We start from the raw sequence: 25030 nt of genomic DNA, 5'->3' as shown, positions 1-25030 counted from the left end.
GATCGTCGCTTTAGTATCTATAAACTGTAAATGAATTGAATCTTTTCCCGGGAAACTTTTCTTCCGCCCTGTTTTTGGGGACCCCGGCCATTTGTTTGACTGCCTTTCTATCTGGCAAAAGGGGAAACATTCCTTTTTCCCAAAATATTTAAAAATAGAGGGGTGAAATTTGACTTTTTTTAAATAAAAAGGGGTGAAAAAAAAAAATCCCAAAAAGAAAAATAAAATTAAAAATTTTTTGCAGGCTGGGTTTTAAATTAGCCATTTCATGGACGGTACTGGAAAATAGATAAAAACAGAATCCCTAAAGAAAGCCCAACACGGCAAAATTAAAATGTTGCAGGCTCGGTTTGATTGAGCCTGTTCATGGACGGTACTGGAAAGTGCAAGTTACCGTCCACGCCCCCTAGCGTCTACTCCCCCTATCACTGGCTTAAGCTGTATTCAAATTTTGATTGGGATGTGTTCATATGGCGGTTTTTATGGAACCTTCAATGTGACACTTTCGTGCCATTCAATGAAAGCGGCGTATGGTTCCAAAGTAAAAAAAAAATATGTGTGCCCTAAACGAGAAAAACAATGGGCGGAATTAAATAAAATGGTGAAATTTTGAATTTAGAATCATCGGCAGATGTATTTATACGGCGGTTATCATGGAACCTTCAATATGACACAGTAGTGTCATTCCATGAAAAGCGGCGTATGGTCCCAAAGTAAAAGAATGCGCGTGCCCTAGACGAGAAAACAATAAGCGGAACTAAATAAATTGGAATTTTCAAAGGGGATCAGAGGTTATGCAGCCTGTATATCACAGAGGAGACGTCAAATTTAAAAAGCAGGCCACATATCCTGAGGGTGATTCAACAGTATTCAAGTGAGGAACCACCCAACAAGAAAATAGCCGAAAAAACAACTAAATTACCACAAGCACAACAATCATGTCATGCCTAACGATCTTTAATGATCGGAAATATAAAATCTCTGATTGAATGAACGGGGCGACATTTTACAGCTCCACATGGCACAAACGCTGATGTTGCGATAAAATAGAGAAAATATGAAACTCTAAAGAAAGCCCAACACGGCAAAATTGAAAATGTCGCAGGCTCGGCTAGATTGAGTCTGTTCATGTCAAATTTGAAGACATTTTTGTGGCGCAAAGTGTTTTTTCAGCCTGAATCCAATGTGTTATTCTGATCTTAAGAGTGCGTATCACAATATCAATATTTTTCCGGATCATAGAACCTATTTAGGGTTTTCTTGAGTAAAAAGTTATATAATTACTTACTATGTGTATAATTTACTGCCGTTTGGTATAGCCACTTTGGGTCATATTTTCATAAAGTACTTAGAGTTGTGTTCTCGTTTATTAGAGTGCAGGGTAATAAGGTCGTCATGTTTTAGACGACGAAATTGATGGGCATTATGTTTTAGGAGACGCATTGATGTCTAGTCATTCCATTAAATTGTCACTGCAGGATTTCGGTTTCCTTTTGTCGGACGAAAAATATTCATTGCAACCTTCACAAAGTGTGACTTGTTTAGGTCACGTCTTAGATTTTAACAGCATTGGTATTTTTGTTACGGAATGTGGAATTTTAGGTGCAAAAGCACTTTATCTTGACAGATTCAATTTATTACCAGGTAGGAATTAAGCATCCATGGTTGTACAGATTATTTCATTAAATATTGTATTAGAACCTAAAGTAATGATTAAAACCAGAGAAATGTACAATTGCATTCTAGTTAGGGATAGTTGGAATTCTTATGTATTTATAACAGGCAGGGGAAAAGAAGAATTATTATTCTGAAAAAATAACATTGCACAATTAATCGCACAAGGTAAGTCAATACAAGAGGGCCATGATGGCCCTGAATTGCTCACCAGACACAGCTGTCTTTCATTGATTATATTCTTTTTTTTCAAATAAACTTGTAGAAAGACAAGTTCAGGTAAACTTCAACTTTCCTCTCTAGTTGTAAGGTTTCCAGACATTGATTGTATTATTTCTTTATAGTAAAAATAAAAGAAGCCAAGTTTGGTGATCACCCATCCATTTATTTGTGATAAAGTTTGCCTATGACTGTTTTTCAAAATTGCGATCTTCCCTTTTTTAGCTCACCTGGGTGAGCTTTTAGGATCGGTGAATGTCCGTCGTCCGTCCGTCGTCCGTCGTACGTCCACAATTGCTTGTGAACACTCTAGCGGTCGCATTTTTGCCTCAATCATCATCAAACTTGGTCAGGATGCTTATCTAGTTAAAAGCTCGGATAAGTTTGAACATGGCTCATCTCGGATGAAAAACTAGGTCACAAGAGCTAAAAATAGAAAAACCTTGTGAACACTCTAGAGGTCACATTTTTGACCCAATCATCATCAAACTTGGTCAGGATGTTTGTCTAGGTGATAGCTCGGATGAGTTCGAACATGGGTCATCTCGGATGAAAAAGTAGGTCACCGGAGCTAAAAATAGAAAAACCTTGTGAACACTCTAGTGGTCACATTTTTGAACCAATCTTCATCAAACTTGGTCAGATTGCTTGTCTAGTCAATTGCTTGGATGAGTTCGAACATGGGTCATCTCTGATAAAAAACTAGGTCACAGGAGCTAAAAATAGAAAAACCTTGTGAACACTCTAGTGGTCACATTTTTGACCCAATCATCATCAAACTTTGTCAGGATGCTTGTTTAGATAATAGCTCGGATGAGTTCGAATATGGGTCATCTCGGATGAAAAACTAGGTCACCGGAGCTATAAATAGAAAAACCTTGTTAACACTCTAGCGGTCACATTTTTGCTTCAATCATCATCAAACTTGGTCAGGATGCTTATCTAGTTGATAGCTTGGATGAGTTCGAACATGGGTCATCTCGGATGAAGAAGTAGGTCACCGGAGCTAAAAATAGAAAAACCTTGTAAACACTCTAGGGGTCACATTTTTGCATCAATCGTCATCAAACTTGGTCAAGATGCTTGTCTAGGTGATAGCTCAGATGAGTTTGAACATGGGTCATCTCGGATGAAAAAGTAGGTCACCGGAGCTAGAAATAGAAAAACCTTGTTAACACTCTAGTGGTCACATTTTTGCATCAGTCATCATCAAACTTTGTCAAGATGTTTGTCTAGGTGACAGCTCGGATGAGTTTGAACATGGGTCATCTCGGATGAAAAAGTAGGTCACCGGAGCTAAAAATAGAAAAACCTTGTTAACACTCTAGCGGTCACATTTTTGCATCAATCATCATCAAACTTGATCAAGATGCTTGTCTAGGTGATAGCTCGGATGAGTTCGAACATGGGTCATCTCGGATGAAAAAGTAGGTCACCGGAGCTAGAAATAGAAACACCTTGTTAACACTCTAGTGGTCACATTTTTGCATCAGTCATCATCAAACTTTGTCAAGATGTTTGTCTAGGTGACAGCTCGGATGAGTTTGAACATGGGTCATCTCGGAAGAAAAAGTAGGTCACCGGAGCTAAAAATAGTAAAACCTTGTTAACACTCTAGCGGTCACATTTTTGTATCAATCATCATCAAACTTGATCAAGATGCTTGTCTAGGTGATAGCTTAGATGAGTTCGAACATGGGTCATCTCGGATGAAAAAGTAGGTCACCAGAGCTAAAAATAGTAAAACCTTGTTAACACTCTAGTGGTCACAATTTTGACTCAATTGTCATTAAACTTGGTCAGGAAACTTGTCTAGGTCATTGCTGGGAATAAATCGAACATGGGACATCTCGGATGAAAAACTAGGTCAAAGGAGCTAAAAATAGAAAAATCTTGTTAACACTCTAGTGGCTACTGTCCTGATCCAAATATTCTGTTAATTGGTCTGAAAGTTTGTTTTGATGATTTCTAAGTCAAGATCGAACATGGGTCATCTTGGATGAAAAACTAGGTCACACTGCCCAAATATGGAAAAACCTTGTTAACATTCTAGTGGTCACATTTTCGACTCAATTATCATCAAACTTGGTCAGGATGCTTGTCTATGTAATTGCTTGGATGAGTTTGAAATCGCATGTGAAACTAGGTCACCGGAGCTAAAAATAGAAAAATCTTGTTAACACTCTAGTTGCTACTGTTTTGATCCAAGTATCCTGGAAATTGGTCTGAAAGTTTGTTTTGATGATTTGTAGGTCAAGTTTGAATATGTGTCACCTGGGTAAAAAACTAGGTCGCACTGCTCAAATATAGATAATCCTTGTTAATACTGTAGTGGTCACATTTTTGACTCACCTGTCATGAGACTTGGTCAGAATGCTTGTCTAGGTAATTGTTTGGATGAGTTTGATGGGTCAGGTGAGCGATCTAGGGCCATCATGGCCCTCTTGTTTACTAATCTTGAAAATTTGATAATGACATAATCTCAGTATTTAGATATACATGTATACTGTTTGTCAGGATGACACCACTAGTCAATATTAATTTAGGATAACATAGGTATACTAGTCAACTCGACCAGAAAGTTAACATTTCAGGTTAATTATCTTACTCTCTAATAGAAATGGGAAAAAATGTAACTTTAACTACATAGAGGGAAAAGGAAAAAGGTTGTTTGATGAAATGTATTCAGTGAACATGAAAACTACTTTACATACATTGTATTAAACAGTGCAAAATTACTTTCAACAAATGATAACCAAGTTTGCAAAATGTGATTTTGAATAGAAATAATTGAAACTGATACTAAAATAATACAAAGAATAAAATAGGACAAATTACATAAAGACAAGCAAGAAATACTTCTTAAGTTGACATGAGTTCACTTAAACTTAAGTTTTGTTCTTTAATGTAAAATGCTAAGTTACAAAAGATTATAAAGTAAATTAAGATGAAAAATAATTTTAGCCATGTATCTACATTTATGAAATTAATTCAAATTTATTAACATTTACTTATTAGTTTGAGTGTTTCTCTATTGAAAAATTATTTGAATATAACTTTATGAAAAATAATGAAGAAACAAAAAACTGATATCAGGGAAAGTGGTTATGCAGCTGGAGAAAACAAATTCAGTCTAATAAGACAATTACAGGTCTAACGATCAGGCTATTCTATATATTGTTATTATATCTCATATAATACAACGGATACTGTAAATGAGTTTCAGTGGAAAACAATCACATACTGTTACAAAGCGACAATATCCCATGCACACGAGGTAAGGTTCAACAGTGTGCCCCAATATATATTGAAATGTGCTTTCTCCAAGTTAGTGAGGTACGAGAAACAATTTGTAATATTTCTTTAGGTGTTATTTTATTTCCTGAGGAAAAGTCTCTAGATTGACCTACAAATGAACCTGCAAAAAGATTAATAGAAGGATGCAATGCCCACAAACAGAAAGATACACAGCACATGACCTCAAATCATTTCTTCAAGATCTCTGAAAAGCAAATAGGTCATGACATTAAGACATTCAATCCTATTTATGCATAACATGTTAATACATGTGAACTTTTTTCAATGTGCAAGAGGGAGAATTAACTTCAAAAAAGGAATATTTTTTAATTGACAATAGACATAGTAGGACATTTTGAAAAGAAAAAGAGGGAGATTTCTTTATTTTTTTAAACACCCCTTATTCTAAGATAAATAGTTAAAAATTTGACAGGAGAAAGAGGGTGTCTCCCGCTCAAATTAGGAGAGTTCACATGTTTGCATGTACACATATATAGAAACATTCCAACATGAGTTATTTTCCTTTCATTATTAAACTATAATTTGAAGATATACCATGGCTATAGCTATAGATGCTCCTAATAGGGGCCAATCAAATCAATATGAGCAAACTTGATAAAAGACTACATAAGAATGCTATAGACAAAGTTTGGTGATCATCCATCAATTATTTCAGTAGGAAATCATGTTCAAAGGTTTTTGTCTATTTTTAGCTTTAGCAGCCCCTAAAAGGGGCCAATCAAATTAATATTAACAAACTTGATTTATGACTACACAAAATACTACCTAAGAATGCTATAGACAAAGTTTGGTGATCATCCATCAATTAGTGCTGTAGAAGAAGACATTTAAAGTTATTTATATTTTAAGCTTAAGCGGCCCCTAAAAGGGGTCAATGAAATTAGTATGAGCAAACTTGATAAATGACTACACAAGAATGCTACAGACAAAGTTTAGTGATCATCCATCAATAAGTTCTGTAGAAGAAGATGTCTAAAGTTTTTCCTATTTTTAGCTATAGCGGCCCCTAGAAAGGGCCAAACAAATTAATATGAGCAAACTTGATAAAAGACTACCCAAGACTGCTACAGACAAAGTTTGGTGATCACCCATCAATTACTTCTGAAGAAGAAATGTCTAAAGGTTTTTCTATTTTGAACCCAAGAGACCCCTAAAAGGGGCCAATTAAATAAATATGAGCAACTTGATAAAAGACTACCCAAGAATGTTACAGACAAAGTTTGGTGATCATCCATCTTTTAGTTCTGTAGTAAAAGATGTTTAAACGTTTTTCTATTTTTAGCTTTGTTGACCCCGAAAAGGGGCCAATGGACATGACATGAGCAAATTTTAGTGTGACTGTCATAAGGATGCTACAGACTAAAATTTAGGTAAATCTGCCCAGTAGTTTCAGAGAAGAAGACGATTGTTGACGCATGACGACGGACGCCGGACGCCGGAGTATCCCCCTTTGATACTAATAGCTCATCCTAAGCCTTCGGCTCTGGTGAGCTAAAAAAGGACATCCCTTTGCAAGGACACATAATTCTGCGATGCAAGTATTGAGGGTTATGGGGTATGTACTGAAAAATATACCAGTTTGTTATCGCCGAAAGGCAGGGGACATAGCCAATATTATATTACAATCGGAGGTGGTTGGTATTACAACGGAACAGGAGCCTTTTTAAGTCGACATATTTTATATAATAAAGTAGAGGTATTGTTATAGTCCTGGCAGCGTTGCCGTTGCCGTCCGCAAACTTGTACCTGGAACATAACTTTTTTTAGTTCTTGGTATATTGTCTTCATACTTGGCCACAACAACCCTTGGGACAAGACCTTTAAGTGGACCACACTAACCTTGACCTTTATCCATAAATGACCTTGACCTTCAAGGTCAAAAATAAAAAAATTGCTTGTTTTTGCTATTATTGGCTGTAACTTTGTTATTTTTGAATGGATTGTCCTCAAACTTGAACATAATAATCGTCAAGTATAGTCCGATAAAATAACCAGACAGACCTTGACTTCTCTCATAAATGACCTTGACTTTGAAGGTCAAATAATTGAAATTTTCATTTTTTGGCTATTATTTGCTGTAAGTTTGGTATTATTGAATAAATTGGCTTCATATTAGTAAACAAAACATTGTTAAGGACATGGCCTTCATGTTTTTCGAACTCAAATTGACTTTGGCTCTTTTATGACCTTGACCTTGAAGGATAAATTGTTGAATTTTCATTTATTTGTGCATTACATGACAATATGTATTTATTGGTATGCATATATGATGCACGACGCGGGGAAAACGGTTTTAATGACACGCCTATAAATATGCACTACAGCGATTTAAATGACGCAGCTCTTCTTGTGTTAACATATTTTAACATGGGAATGCTTTTTCTCGTGTGTTTAAGAAATAATATCGGTCTTAGCGATGTGTACCGGCTATTTAATATCGGTTTGAAGTTTTGATGCGAATGAATTGACCACGAAGGCCGTAGGCCTGAGTGGTTGATTTTTTCGCATCAAAACGACATAATCGGTGTTAAATAGCCGAGAAACACCGCTAAGACCGATATTATTTGATTCTAACACGATAAAATTAGGAAGATCACTAATGTTATTTTTCAAGCGGAAATAACTTCCGGTGCCGATTTTCGTTTAACGCTGTTCGATTTTCGCACCCTACTGTTGCGTAGATATAGTTGAATTTTCATTTATTTGTGCATTACATGACCATATGTATTTATTGGTATGCATATATGATGCACGACGTGGGAGACACGCCTATAAATGTGCACTACAGCGATTTAAATGACGCAACTCTTCTTGTGTAAACACATTTTAACATGGAAATGCTTTTTCTCGTGTGTTTAAGAAATAGTATCGGTCTTAGCGATGTGTACCGGCTATTTAATATCGGTTTGAAGTTTTGATGCGAATGAATTGACCACAAAGGCCGTAGGCCTGAGTGGTTGATTTTTTCTTATCAAAACGACAAAGTCGGTGTTAAATAGCCGAGAAACACCGCTAAGACCGATATAATTTGATTCTAACACGATAAAATTAGGAAGATCACTAATGTTATTTTTCAAGCGGAAATAACTTCCGGTGCCGATTGTTGTTTAACGTTGTTCGATTTTCGCACCCTACTGTTGCGAAGATATAGTTATTATTAAACAAAAGAAATGATAAGAAAAAACGTTATTTTATCAAGTTTTCAACAATAAAAACTTACGTCGTATTGTGTTTACATCAGAGCCCCATTTAACATTCTTGTATGTATGAAATAACGTGAGCTTGTTTATGAATGGGTTGTTTACTTAGGACGACGTCATTACGTTGCTTACGGATTGGCGCCGTTTTGTCAAAATATTTATTAACTGATATGGATCAAATATGTGGCGTTAGTGTATGTGAGATTTTTTTTCGGTATTGTATGATGAGAAAACACTATAAGAACTAAAAATATAAATAAAAACGTTTTTTATTGTTGCTTTAAAAGGCTTTATAAACTATATAATGGAGGGTGAAAACATAACAGCCACATAAACAAGTAGTCCCCAACCAGTGTTCTTTGTCTATAGTAACAAAATCACGTGGTGTTAGAATGAAGTTTTTAAAGTTAACCCAACGTCGGAATTTTGAGGAAAGTTTGTAAGATGGAGGAAGAGTTTGAAGTATGTATCTTTAAAGTATCTTATATTTTATAGAATTAATTAAAGGAATACATAGACAAATGAATTACAAAAAAATAGTAAATTGATGTTATTTACTCAAATCATGCTAAAATGTCATTCTCTGAAGTCTTTGCATGAATTTCTGTATAAATACTATATATTTTTGGTTCGAATTATATTTTCATATATTGAACGAAATTAAGACGCCTACAGAGTCACCGAGTAGTTTTAAAACAAATCATATAACTGGAAAACCCTCTGGAAATTAAAATTACAGATATTCTGGATATTGTTAGATTGAAATTAGTATTAGTCATTCATTCAAAAGATATCAGTTCTCTATAACAGCTATTTTGTCTAAATGCTATAACCTGACCCACGTGGGTCAAGTTGGGAAACAACCATTTTATTCTTTATAAGGAGAAAAGCTTTGTTCCTCTGATTGCTTAGTGTTTTCATTTCAAAGACATTTATAGAATATTGAATAAAAAAATTCAAATCGGACAAATGAAAAGTTTGCCTGTGTCTACCTACATTAAAGAATTTAATAGCATAAACTAGTACCATATGTTACCTATTCAGGTGATATCATGACTTTTTTTACCGTAATTATAAAGATCGTTACTTTAAAAAGGTTTAAATAAGCTGTAATACCTCTATCTTCACGGTACATTACGCTCAATTTGCCTGGTTGACTATTTATTTAAAAAGATTGACTGTTATAATGGCCATTGAACAATGGTTGATTATGAAAATTGCCAAGTATAAAATAAGGTTAATTGCCTGAAATATAAAGGGCCTGTCCCACCTTTTTATCAACGGAGCATTAACGACATAATCCGAAGTATATCTATAGAATTGTTTGTGATTCATGTGGCTTATCGATTATTCACATGGACTATTGTCTATAATTTAAAACCTATTATGGAAAAATCTCAAGTTGTTTTGACTTTGACCTTTTCACCCAAAATTTATACTTGGATAGACATAATGTCACTTTAATTTATGTTTAACTATAGATCTCTTATTTTGTTATTTCATAGGTAATGAGGGTAAACGGCGTGGTGTTGCCACACGTGACACTGAAGAAAAGTTTGTCCCTCCAGTCAGAATGTCTGTTTGCCTCTTTTTGTCTCACTAGATGGGCCCAATACACTTTTTAACCCTGCGTAAAATCCAGACTGGATGACATCCTACAACAACTCAACTTCTTGATTGACGAAGGTCAAACGATAGGTCTAGATGGTTAAGGGACAAGCGGATCTGAGGCTGTGCTGTCGATAGTAGACTGGACATTGCGGAATCAAGTTAATTACACTCCTGCCTTGTTGATACACTCGGTATTTTTATAGCAAGCTATTTACAATTATATAATGGTCAAACGATTTGTAATAGTGCCTAACTTTAAAGTCAGAAATACGTCCCGTACACACACGTTTATGTTGCAAATACGGGATCGTATATTCCCGTATATTTGTATATTTTTCGCAGTGATATAAGCGCTATTTTGTGGTCCTTCCGAAACATGGTGACAATTAACGTGTGGTAATAGACAAGTATTCAAGATATCCGATAGCTAAAATAGTTTGTTACAGTACCGACGACTAGAATTGCAAACATATGTCGTGACTAAGGTGGAAATCTTCAACCGAGAGATATAGCGCAACGTAACGACGACTTGTCACAATGTAACATTATCAAATATTCCTGGTGATATAGGAAATTCTCAAGAGAATGTAGAGGAAAAGATACTGCAATATGCTAATAATAATCTGGAACTCAACCTAACAACAGATGACATTGACAGAGCGCACCGATTGGGCAAGCACAACAGTGACATGGAAAAAAACAGGCGGGTGATTGTACAATTCACCAATTTAAAGGCACGCCAACAGGTCTTCGATGCTAGGAACAAAAAGAAAATGGCATCTTCATACAAGAGTCGCTGACCAGAAAAACGAGAAAGCATCGCTTATGAAGCTAGGACACTTAAAATAGATTATTCGTCTACCTGTCACAGGTGTATGGTTTACAGTCCGTGTTATTCTTTATATTTTTTTATACTAAAAAATTAAACAGATCCTTTTGAAAAATCAGTTATCATTATGCAAACATAATCTTGATCAAACATTTATTGTACCTCATACATTTTAAAAGGTAGATATGAAACGATTTTGAAGTTAATTTTAACGAGCAGAGCTTATGCTAAATACTATTAATAAACTTAATATAGACGTTTAAACGTGTAGACGTCTTTCTTTCCTTTTCTGATAATTCATTCAATAATTTCTTTCGTTTTTTCCTTATGAATATACTGTAAACTTATTTTGAAAACATAGTAGAAAAAGACAATAAGAAACTGCTTAAACTGTTTTTGTATGGCTTTACATCGATATGTTTGAACGAGCGAATAAGGCGTGATTTCTCAGCTTGTACAGAGTTTTCTTTTTTTTTTCCTTTACATGTAAAAACTGAGTTTTGTTCATGTGGTTTCTTTCTGTTCTATTTGTGTAAGAAAGCGTTACTTTATTTTAATAATAAGATAAAATATCTTAATATGTCTAGTTTAGAAAGGAAGTATATAGTTTTCTCCTGGTTATCTTCTATCCTTCGCCTTAATCGAGAAGGAGTTTTACTTTCAGTGGAATGGTTAGACTCACTTATATATAAAATATGGTACACAATTTCCCGTGAAGATATCAGTATGGATTTCTAGTACTGTCTATCCGGCTATGTTATTTATTATAATATTATATTTTGTGTATTTATAACCAAGTAACCTGTAATACAATGTAGGTGTCAAACAAAAATACAATTATTTTTATTCTCTGTAATACAAAATTAATTTTTTTTTGTTATGTTTCCCCGGTGTTTATTCAAGCAAGCCTGAAATATTAAAAAAATATTGCATTTGAATATATTTATAATAATTATCCTACGTACTATTTCTGAATTTTCTTCGTATGCTGTTAATCAATTTTGTTGTTTTAAATATTCTTCAATTTCTTTTCTTTCTTAAAATTGTTGCTGTATACTTGTTGTTCTGTGTTGGTCGTCATCAGTTGCTCTCTAATAACAATTTAATAATAACGACCCCATTATTGCCTGCCTTGACAATGACACATAAATACCGAGACGATGATTGTTAAAGACATACTGTTAAGGCGAGCATTTGCGGGGTCATGTGATTATGAGCAAATAACTTATGATGTAAGACGTATGTACAACAATAATCTCCCTTTTATTACAGTTTTATTACATTTTTACTTTTTAATCTACTACAAAGAGCAGGCGACATCGAGTCAAATCCAGGCCCCGAGATAAGTAAGGAAAATTGTTTAACTATATACCATCAAAACATTCGTGGCTTGAGAAGTAAACTAGCCTTAGTAAATGACAACTTTCTCGATTATGATATTTTGTGTTTTACGGAGACAAAGTTGGATGCAAATGTTCAAGATTATCAACTTAATTTTACCGAGGTTCGATCATATGTTTCGGAAGGATATTTCATGTCATGCTTGGGGGTTATTAACTTATTTTTCCGCTTTTTTAAGACCAAAACGTATAGATGTTTTGGAAAACATCCTTCCAGAATCACTTTGGATAGAAATTAAAGACACAAAACATTCATATCTATTATATTTTATAAAGGCCCCCGCATTGTACGGTCGATGTTTGGGATAAATTAAATAGGTGTCTCGAACTTGCTCTAGAGATGCAAAAACCACATAGTCATGGTAGGAGATATAATGAAAACCAGCTGAATTATTCAAATCATGAACTTCGCGACGTGTTATTACTGAACAATATGACCAACTTTATTCAGGTACCAACTCGTGTTACACCGACTACCAGTACATTAATTGATCCTATAGCAACAACAAACAACATTCATGTTTTAGATTCGGAAATTTTTGAAACGCCAAACGAAATAAGTGATAATTTCGGACCCTACATTTTTTTCAAAATTGAATTTGATTCAAATAAACCATTAAAAAGAAGAGTATGGAACTACAATAACGCTGACTTTACTAAATTTCATACCCTTATTCGTGATTTCGATTGAATGTTCATTATCAGTCAAAATATTGATCTTGCACAAACACTTTTTTAATTGCTAAGCGATGCATTCCTACATATATAGCGTGAGTAAGGCCTAAAGATAAACCTTGGTTTAATTCCGAAATTCGAAATACTTCGCGACTTAAGGATAGGCAATTTAAAAAAAACATTGAATTCAAATAACGAACATGACTGGAATAAATACACAAAAAAACAACAAGAAATAAGGTCAATAATATGAAAAAAAACATGCCAAAAACTTTTTATACAACAATTTAGAATTTTCACTAAACGATCTTAATAGTAATGATTCGCGCACATATTGGAAAACGGTAAAAATGCTCGTCAAAGAAAATTCTTCTGATTCGGGAAATATTCCACCTCTAAATTTAATAACACAGATATATCATATTCTGAACCCAAAAAAAACAAAAAGCTGAAAGATTTCTTTTTTTTAATTTCAAAAATTGCGATTCAAAACTGGAAAAACGGCTTTTTCATTTAAAAAACCCTTCAAATGACTTTTTTTTTAAGACCAAAAATACCGATATTTTTTAAATTTTATCATAAAAATTTGGGTCCCCGACGAAATTTCTCATAAATGTTGAAAGAAAATTTAAAAAATATCAAACCCCTTTTTTTCTTAATGATCTTTAATGACAAAATTTACCCCTTACCCCCGGGTCAAAGATTTGGTCGATGATTCTAAACCAGTTACCTCTCTGCGTGGTTCCGATCCCCGGGAGACTTTGGTAGTTTAGCACGGAGGAAGGTAGACTAGAACTGGTGTAACTCTCCAGGAACGATTGTTAGGAAACTACCCGCATATATGACTGAAATACTGTTGGAAAAATGAAACAAACAAACAAAATTTACCAATCTAATTGGAAACTGACTTATGTTATGCCTTAATATAAGAAAGGGAATAAAGATGAAGCATCTAATTACCGACCAATATCACTTATAAGTTGTGTCAGAAAAGTAATGAAAGAATAAGTTTTAAACATATATATAACTATTTTCATGAACATTCACTTATTATTCAAAACCAGTCAGGCTCCCTTTCAGGCCACTCCACTATTTATCAATTAAAAGACATTTATAGCCAAATTTGTAAATCTTTTGATAGTAGAGAATCAACATATAATTTTTTTGTGATATTTCAAAAGCTTTTGATAGAGTTTGGCATAAAGGCTTAATTTTTAAAATAAGGCAATATGGAATTGAAAGAAACTTGATAAACTGGTTATAAAATTACCCAAAGTTAAAACAAGAGTCAAAGGTCTTTGTTCATACTTTGTTTTCTTTACCTAGGTATTCATACGGTGGAGTCCCCCAAGGCTCGGTCCTTGGGCCTCTTTTATTTTTGATTTACGTAAACGATATAGCGGATTCCCTTTTAAGTGTAACAAGACTCTTTGCACTTGACAGTTCTCTAGCAGTAACATCAAACAATGAAAAACAATCGCAGAAACTATTAATCACGACCTTGATAATATTCTTACTTGGTCAAAGCAATGGTGGTTAACTTTAATCCAGCAAAAACAGAAGCAATGTTCTTTACATACGTCAATCGAAATCGACCTAATTTATACTTTAATAATGTTCAACTTAATTGTGTATACCACCATAAACATCTAGGTGTCACATTTAGCTAAGACGGTAACTGGCATGAGCATATCACAAATATAGTATCATCTGCATCAAAAATACTAGGTTCAATGAAATTGATAAACTTCAAAGTTAAAAGAAATACTCTTAATCATATATATATTTCCTATCTTCTCCCAATGCTTGAATATGCATTAATTGTATGGGATAACTGTACACAATATGAAAAAGGAACTTTAGAAAAACTACAATAATTATGAAGCAGCAAGGGTTGTAACAGGTCTAACTAGATCTGTTTCAATTCAAAATCTTATAAACGAAATCATTTCACTTTCATTAGACGACAGGAGAAAAATACAAAAATACAAAAATTTATTTTGATTAATAAAGAAAAACATTGTTTGCCGTTATATTTATCACAGTTCCTCCCACCAACAGTCGAGCCGTTATATTTATCACAGTTCCTCCCACCAACAGTCGAACATGTTTCCTCACATCTATACTCGCTACGAAATAATGCTAATTATGCTTCAATAGCAAAAAGAACAGAAATTTATGCTAAGAGTGTCATTCCATCCCCTTTACATCTTTGGAACGAATTATCAGCTCATACGAGTATTAGAGAATCAGAAACATTATCCATATTCAAAAATGAGCTTAAAACATTATATAAAGCCCCTGTTGTGCCGCAATTTTATATCGAAGGTGATTGTGTATCTGCTGTCTACCATGCTCGTATTAGAAATAAATGTAGCAATCTGAATTCTGACCTATTTACAAATCATCTTACTACTATTGCTGCATCTGATTGTGGTTATCTAATAGAAGTTGTCGAACATTTCTTATTCCAATGCCAAAAGTATACAAAGAAGAAAACTATTTACAAACACCAGAGAATTCCATCCGCTTAGTACTAAAAAGCTACTCTTTGGCATCGAAAATGTAAACGACTTTCAAAACAAAATCTTATTTCAGCATGTTCAAAATAAATTATATCCAAGAAACAAGGAAGCTTACATAAAACGTTACTACATTGTTTTTTACTGTAATTAACTATAACAAGTATTTAAGGTTATTTTTGCTCAGTACAAACAAATGGGTATCTGCTTAACAATTGATAGTGGCGATTGGTTGATGGTAGTGTCGACAAACAACTGATACAGCAACATTTCTTTTTTTTTCTTTTCTTTCATCTTCAATCTTTTCATCTTAAAATGAAAATGTAATGTTACTTAATGCATATTTACTTTAATGTAAAAAAATATTTATTTTTGAAAATGATGTTAAAAAATTTACAGGGGGAAGGGGCCCCGATAATGTTTTAAAATTTATTTGGGGCCCAAAACCCCCTTTTATATTTTGTAATTTTTTTTTGATTTAAATGAATTGTGTTTTATCTATTATGCAAAAAAATATAATTAAACTTAAAAAACAATGTAAAGCAAAACGATACGCAGACAAACGAAGTGGGGCTAAAACTAAATATGTGTCAATATACAAGCCCACGCCATACACAATTACTGACAGAAAAGGGAAAATGATAAGTGTAAGGATAAGTATGAAGAATGATGCTGGCCATTGGATGACTCGAAATTCGTCTGTTATGAACTGTTAATTCGGGAATGGTCGAGAAGGAACCAGAGACATCTGAAATAACAGAGATAACAGGTAATGGACAGATTACGTGACTCCGCAATCAGGTTTGTGAGGACAAGGCAATCACGTTACAAACGTCCTCTATCATACTTGAAAGATTATATGTTGAGCTAAACAGAGAGCGATATAAAAGAAGGGTAAAAGAACGTGAGAGTTGGCCATAATTATGCCAATCGTATGTTTTTTATTAGATTCTACATAATGGATATATATAAATATAGTTGATTAACTGTAGAATTATCAAAAGTAATGAAAAAATTCGGATAAAAGGAAATGATTTAGTTAATGAATGTTTTATAATACACAAAAAAAGCGAAAAATTTAATAAATGCCGCTTTTCATGGAAAGACACACGTGTCACATTGAAGGTTCCATGATAACCGCCATATGAGCACATCTGTGGATGTTTCAAAATTTAAAATTGTACAAATTCATGTTGAATTCTGCTTAAGCCGGTGCTAGAAGGCGTGGACGGTAGTTTGCACTTGTCATTACCGTCCATGAACAGGCTCAATCAATCCGAGCCAACAACATTTTTATTTTTTTTTTGTGTTGGGCTTTCTTTAGGGATTCTTATATTCTCTATTTTACAATACACACATAAAGTATTACATCATTCACGGGGTATTCACTTGAGTTTACTGGGGTTGGTAGATGCTAAATTAAATGATATCTTAAACAGAAATGAGTTAAATTAGTTGTAATGTTGGAGAGACAAAGACATTATCCATTTTATAAAGTGTAAGATGTCTAATACTGCTCATGTTGTAGAACAAATTCATTGACTTACTTGATCAATTGTCAATACCTATGTTATTATATCCTATGTTATTATATATAGTAACAAAAACTAGGGTATTTCAATGCCATTATGGCAAGCTCCAGATCAAAAGGGAGTCATTCAAGTCGCCCGTTTAATCTTGCAATAGCACGCTTTGAAGCTCAATATAATCTGTCCCACTCTACTGTTTAATTCACAAAAATAGTTCGGCCTAATTCTGAGTATTCTAATACTTCGACCTGTATTTTTTGAAAAACGTCAACATTATATAAATTGTGTATAACAGATGATATTAACCTCAAAGTAATAAAGATTTAGCAAAGCTGACCTACAAACTGTTTAAATTCGGACAGTTCCCAACATTTCTCGTGAATCACTGCTTTAAAAAAGACTGCGCGGAACAAGCAATGTTGATAACTCGAACACACTCCGACAAATATATTAAGCTGCCGAAAGTGTGTCACATCTGTAGAAACTTAATATACAGATTTTGGTATTTTGAATATTTATTTGACTTATAACTAAAATTTGAAGAAAATATCATTACTACAAATGTTAATATTATATTATCTTGACGATAATAATTTAATATAAGTTAATGTTTTAATCCAAGAAAGAAAAAAGGATGGATGTAATATCCTTATGAATGAATCATGTTTATAACTGTATTCAGCTATTTATATATTCTTTTTTTGCATAATGGATAACATTCTACACTGAACTGTACTTCCGGTTAAGATATAATATGGCTGTCTAAATAAACGTCATTACAATCAAGGAGTTTCTTATAACATCTAGCCCCATGACATAACAGACATTGAACACAGTAGTCCGAAACTTTTCATAAAGTTATTGGACTAGTCAAGGTACTTTCTCACCAAATTTATATAAGAACATTGGCCCATAAATAAAGAAAAATGGTTTAAATCTAACTCCTTCATTGTATCTAAGTTACAGTAACCTTAATCATTTTCAATGAGATGATCAACAATGCGCCGTAGCCCCACTGAGGCAAACCGAGGCAGTTCCTTCGGTTAAAATTTGAAAAAAAAAATATATTAGGTAGAAAAATCTGTCTTGAAAATAAAAAAAGAAAAGCCTCCATTATGAGTAAAAGCAGAATGAAAAAAATATGGCATGACCTTCCAAATTTGAGACCGGCATTTCGAATTGATCACCACATCTTAGGCCTACCACACCACGTGCGACATGTTGGCAATGCATCAAAGCAGAGTCCGTCAAATTACGCCTATTCTTGTAAACAATCAAAATGGTGGACTTTATTACTTATCGCGCGAGGATCTGATGGTTCTATGAATCTAGATACCAAAAATGGCTGGATTTATAGGCATGGTGCTTTTTGAGCGGGTATTCAGTTCTGGCTTATATGAAGTGGTAAGGCGATTTTAGACTAAGTCTAGTTTTGAATTATACCACACCTTCTACTTAAAATAGCAAGAAGGCCTACTTTTGTCCTGAATGGGAGTGTGTTATCGTGTGTTCCTATATTTCTTGGAACATGTTCTGTTATTATTGAGATCATATGTTTAACGTCTTATCAATTACTGTCAACCAGCTTTTCTACCAACACAATCAGTCCAGAGCATTCTCCCGGAACCTGTCTTCACGAGAGGTCATTTTACGGTCAGTAAAAACGGAGTGTTAAGCAAATCTTGCTTTGTGAAAATAAACATATTCTTCACACAATCACTGAGGCGATAATAAAGTTATCATCAAGAGGAATTCCTCTTAGAAGAAAATGGAACAAGAGCCGAAATTGTGTTATCTTCAACTTCTTTTTGAAATTGTTTACTGAGAAAAATGAAAAACTGTCTAAACAAATCAAACATTGTCCTAAAAATGCAAAGGACACTTCCCAACAATTTCAAAATGAAATCCTAACGTGTATTGATAACTGTATACGAAGCCAGGTACTTTAGTATTATGGCTGACGAAACAGCCGATACCAGCGAAACAAGTGTGTGCGTAAGATACATCTTAGATTAAGAAATCCTTGAAGATTACATCGGGTTTGCTGAATTACCAAAAATAATTACAGACACCATCACAAATAAATTAGTTGAAAGTCTCAAACTATGGAACTTTAACCTTGATCGGTGGCGGGGCAAAGGCTGCGACAATGCGTAGTGAGGTCGGTGGTGTTCAGGTTTTTATTACAAATCTTTATCGGAAAGCTAAATACTAAACACATTTCAAAATTCAATGTCGTTGTGTCGTCTTGCACAAAAGTTCCACAGATAAGAAACTTCATGAATACTTTCCAGGAACTTACGTTTTCTCTACAATTCGGCGAAACGAAAAAGTATATTAAGTGAACAACACTGTCGCACTAGATGGATTTCAAGAGTCGACCCTTTGATAGCACCTTTTGTCCATTATGAGAATATTTATGATGCACTAAATGACGTAGTGGACGAATCGTCGGGTCGATCATCTGTTGATGCTTCTAGTTTTATCAAGTATGTGGATTACTGTTTCACGAGTCACGCAATATATTTTAGTCTTCATAAGGCCACTCTAAGTTAATTAACAAGCAAACAATTGCAATCTCTTACAAGCATAAAATGACGCAAAGAACACAGTCAAGATAATTATATCGTTCAGATCAAAGGAAGATTTATACACGAAAATATATTAATATATGTTACTAGTTTCGCTAAAGGTACTGACATAATACCAAAAGCCAAGAGTCAAGAGTTGTTGGCAGACAGAAACAATCCAACCGATTGTGTAATTAATCCAAATCTTATGAACAGTTCATTCATTTCAAAACATAAAAAGAATGAAACATTGTGTTGTGATAGACTTCTAGAGGATAATTTTCTGCTAAATATTTACTCTAAAATCACCGTTTGGCACTGTTGAGTTGGGCCAATGTGGGTTGCATTATATTAACATTAAACGAAGATTCAAAGCTAGAGGTCAGCGTATTAACAATTTGATAACTTCTTTTATAAAATTATCGACAATCAACCGTTGACCCCTAGACTACAGGCCAGTGGCAAATCCTAAGATTTGGTAAGGAGACTAATCATGAAATATTATTTATCTATTTATTTTGTGAGTATTTGGTCAAGAGAAAGGTTACCAAGGCCTTTACAAGACCAATACCTACAGAATGGCTTTTATTTACAATCCTAAGAATAATTTGCAATATCTGTCATGACAAATAGATGACAACCTATTGGTTTGAGATCATACAGTCAAAAGTCAATTGAAGGCTTGTATGACCAAGCATCGGCATACATTTTATCAATTTGGGATGAAGTAGATGAACCATATTGATGATAGGTATCAGGGCAATGCTCCGACAAATAACAAGAGAACACTTTGGCCTACAGGCCTAATATGTGGTGTGTAATTGGTAATGACTAGCATATTACCAAGATTGATTTTGAAGTCAGAGGGTCGAAGCTTTTTATTAGACATAACTATAATAAAACAATTAAAATGTTTATTGCGTATAAACAAACCACTTGAAAGTGCATCTATATGTTAATATGACACAGTGACACCAACAGAAATTGAAACATAATTTGTTCCGTAACAATAGTTATGGTCCCTGCCTGTCTTATCTGAAATGAAGGTGTTAATCCTAGAATAAGGAAATTGATTGAAACAGACATATATATATATACATACTTGAACGGTCTTAAAAATACAGGTCAAATTTGCTTTAGATCATTCATTTTTCAAATAGTTATTTTGGAAGGTAGGGTAAGAATCACAAAAAGCATTAATATAACTAAGTATTGTCATTATCAGCATTCATATACTTGTATTAAGCATTGTCATCTATAACACTGTTATAGCCTCAGTCACTAAAATTTGTTTAATTTAAAAAAATTTGTTAATACGAGTATTTAATGTTTTTTACTTTAACTACTGCAAAATGCAAATCATTTCATTATGTTCAATGATTTCGACGTATAATCGTCCTTATAAAATAATTTGTGCATTTTAAGTTTTTGCATACTTATATGTAAGAAAACATATAATGCAAACAAGAAAAGTGGTTATGCTAGTCATATCTATTTTTGTATTTCATTAAAGTTGAATTTCAATTTTGATGTTTGCTTATATACATGTCGCGTTAAGTCCGTTAATATGACGGAATAATATTATGTTTTTTATTTTTTATTACTATTGTACATTTTGCTTCTGTCATTGAATATAAGGGTGCGTGAATACATCAACAATTGTTAAGTTTATTCGCTATTCCAATAAAGAAATGATTTTGGTCTGGGTGGTGTACATCGGCTACTTTACACCGGTTTGGAGTTTCGTCTTTAGTAATTGCCCACGAGTTGTTTATTGTTCTGCATTAATATTGAACAAAAATGTATTCAAATTGGCGTCAAAACACGACAACATAACAAACAATTGATACCTAATAGTCTTGTCATAGCTATGATTTTCAGCATTTAGCTATTTATAACAATAAAGTTAGGAATTTACAGCTGCTTAGATCTACATGTAAATGAAAATAAGGATTTGGAAAAATAACCGTATGAAACAAAGCAATTAAAAGCGGCATATCAATTAAGCCTGGGTAAAATATGAGATAGTAAGATGTTTAATCATACAAATTCTTAAGTCAAGTTTCTTGTTTTAAAGCCTCATATTATAAGAAACTAAATCATTGTATGTTCCAATGGTTAGTTTCGTTAAGAGTGAAATAAAGTTTGTTTACCAAACGTCAATATAGAAACTAAGATATTTGCATCTTAACATTGACCGTGGCAATATTTTTTGATAAATAGCAGAAAACTGTTTTCAGGAAAGGCTAAAAATATCGTCTTCCTTAAATGAAGTAGCATTATAAATTTGTGTCTTTGAGATGAACAAATGTTCTTAGTTCAAAATTTTACCATCACATTTTTAAATGTTGAAAAACTTCATAAGCCGATGATAAGGGGCGTGGACAGGAGCTTGCACATTTCAGTACTGAAAATGCTGTAGTTTTGGATTGTCTTTAAAGATTATATTTCCCTCTATTTTAGCAAAATTAAGATCTCGTTAGTAGTATAGAGGTAATTTGTTTTTCTAACAGTTAAAAATGAGAGTGAATGAGATAACATAAACGGAATTCATCCGAATGAATGGATGTGCAAGTGAATGCAATTGATAGTGAAAATATTGACTAGAAGGTGTCGCCAAAAACAAAGCATGGTACTGATAACTCCTGTGAGTTCTTCATGAAATCCCATCAGATGTTTAGTCTGTGAAAGCCGGACAGATTTTTCTATTGAAAGATCTGGTGGCCATTTTGAAGAGCAAACCATAACGTGCCCGCGATATGCACAACTAGGTATGGTACTGATCATTCCTTTGAATTTTCATTAAAATCATGCCAGAGTTAAAGTTCAAAGCCGCATAAGAGTGTTCTATTTAAAGCTCTGGTGGCCATATAGTGCAGCAAAGCGGAACATGCCAATAATGTGCAGGATGACGGTTGGTACCGATTTTTTTTTGTAAAATTTATTGAAATCTCGCAAGGAGTTTGACCTGGGAAAGCTGGACAAGATTTTCTTGGACTTAGCTCTGGTGACCATTTTGTGCAGGCGGCGATATGCACTAATATTATGATACTTAACACTCCGGTGAAGTTTCATTGAAATCCCGCCAGCAGTTTGACCTATGAAAGCAGGACAATATTTTACTATTTATAGATCCAGTGGAAATTACTGATGAAAGAGAAACGTACCGGCTATATGCATAACTAAGGATGATCACTCCTGTAAAGTTTCGATGAAAACTGGCAAAGAGTTTGACCTGTGAAAACCGGGCAAGCTTTTTCTTTGTATAGCTCTGGCAGCCATTTTGTGCAGCGAAGCCGGACGCGATGGCCATATGCTTAACAAGGTATGGTACTAATCACTAAGTTATGTCGCAATCGCACCAGCAGTTTGACCTGTGATTGCCGATTAATATTTTATACGCCTGAATTTCGGCGTACATAGCTATGCACCTGGTTGTCGTCCGTACGTCTGTTATCAAGTTTTCTTGGCCGTTCTGTATTTTCTGAACCTTTGGAAGGAAAATCAAATTACTTAGCAGAATTGTTAACCATAATAAGACGATGTGACCTTTCTCAGGTCAAGATCAAGGTCACACTTAGTCATTTTGTTTGAATATTACATTTTTTTGGTACTCTCTGTATCTTTTGAACCGATCGAAAGAATTTAAACTTTTTGGCAGCAGAAATATTACTTATAACAATGCGGTATACAGAACACAAGTTTGGACTTGTGAGGTCTTCATGAAATCCCATCAGATGTTTAGTCTGTGAAAGCCGGACAGATTTTTCTATTGAAAGCTGGGGGTTGCGTTCATTGAACGTCGCCTTTCCTTGTTGATCTTGTTTATCATATTTCCTACATTTAAAATTGGCCCCACTTCGGGGATTTATTGATTTATATAGACTTATATAGGAGTTTTTGTGTCCGGTCTGTATCTTTTGAACCAGTGAAAGGAAATTCAAACACAAATGTTAATTATAATGAGACGAGGTGCAGAGTGTAGTTTTGACTTTCCGTAGGTCAAGGCCAAGGTCACACTTAGTCATTTTGTATCAATTTCAAAATTTTGTGTTCGCTCTGTTTCTACTAAATTGATAGTGTGAAATTTAATCTATTCGGCAGAAATATATATATTACTGAGATGATGTGCAGAGCCTACCTCACATTGACTCAAAATCCTTATATAAAGTGTATATATTAACAAGGGATATATTTTATATTTTAAACTTAAAATTTTAAAAGATATTTCTTATTAAGATTTAAAAATCAACTTTATTGGGTTTTTTCAGTCAGCATAATTATATACTCCGTGACTCTTGCATGGTGATAAATAATCACTTCAAAATAAGTTTTAAAAGGCATGGATGGTGACATGTCTGGTGCATGTACAGCGGTGAGGTTTGGTTGTTATCCAAACAGCAGTTTGACCAGTGAAAGCTGGACAAGATTTTTCTATTCATGGGTCTGGTAGCCTTTGTGTACATCGAAGCTAAATATGCCGGCGGTGTGCTAAATAAAGGATGGTACTGATCACCTCCTGTAAAGTTTGGTTGAAATCCTTTCAGCAGTTTGTCCTGTGAAAGCCAGACAAGCTCAAAGCAGAAAGACAGACGAACAACCGGACGGACGGATAGACAGACAGACGACGGGGCCGAAACAATATGTCTCGCAAACATTTTGGGAGACTGAATATACATTTGTTTGCACACCTTATTATAGATAGTGGTATTGATAGACTTGGATTTTTGGAAAACTAATGTAGAAAGTACTTCTGACAAAAGTAAATGTTAAAAAATTGTATATTTTATTCATTATTTTCGTATTTTTAATTATGGTCCCAATCAAATTAATTAATATTTATTCATAAATGCCTTGTACGAATCTTAAGGGTGTTTAGTTCATCCATCGTACATACGTTCTAAACTTAACAACACTTTAATAGTTGAAATTTTACCGTTTTAGTTACGAATATCTAGCCGATAGACCAACAAATTTTTGTATAAAGAGTTAAACTTTCCAGTTGTTTGTACACATGTGGTATTATCACCAATTTAGAAAAAATAATCTAGGGAACATGTTTTACTTGTTTGTCATCAAATTAGAAGTGTTATTATGAAAAATTGATATGCATTTCTACCCTAGTCTGAGCTCAGCTGTTACGTTTACAATGCATTGTATTATGATTCGTCGATTGCAATTTATAAAGAATGCTTTGCGAAGAGATAAATTTAAAGAAGAAGAAAAATAGAAAAGAAGTTTTACATACCCTTTCCTAAATGAATTCCAAAGTTCATCAGGCAAACAAAATTTAATTTTTAACAATAAATCTTAAAGGAATATATGAAACGCAAAACAGGTACTTGCACGCACAGTTAATTTATAAGATTGATCAAAAAACCTGGGACAAAAGGAATTCCATACACTTCAAAAATATTGAAGTATTGGAAAACATTATTTGTACAAGGCTACCACGAGATGTGTGTCTTTTGTATGATCCGTTT

General features: G+C 33.9%; 1 protein-coding gene across 1 annotated transcript in view; it reads right to left on the bottom strand.

Moving 5' to 3' along the window:
- LOC132756215 (interferon-induced protein 44-like) overlaps positions 1-24995 on the bottom strand; it is a 78323-nt gene extending 53328 nt beyond the window's left edge. The window contains exon 1 of the mRNA XM_060747223.1: positions 24796-24995. Coding sequence (XP_060603206.1) covers positions 24796-24823 — 28 coding nt within the window. The 5' untranslated portion in view covers positions 24824-24995. The remainder of the gene's footprint in view (positions 1-24795) is intronic.
- Between the last annotated feature and the right edge of the window lie 35 nt (positions 24996-25030).

The sequence above is a fragment of the Ruditapes philippinarum genome, unplaced genomic scaffold, assembly GCF_026571515.1.
Source record: "Ruditapes philippinarum isolate M1 unplaced genomic scaffold, ASM2657151v2 ctg174_1_1_1_1, whole genome shotgun sequence".
NCBI lineage: Eukaryota > Metazoa > Mollusca > Bivalvia > Venerida > Veneridae > Ruditapes > Ruditapes philippinarum.
Note: the sequence above shows the minus strand (reverse complement) of the source record. Positions and strands in the feature narration are given on the sequence as shown.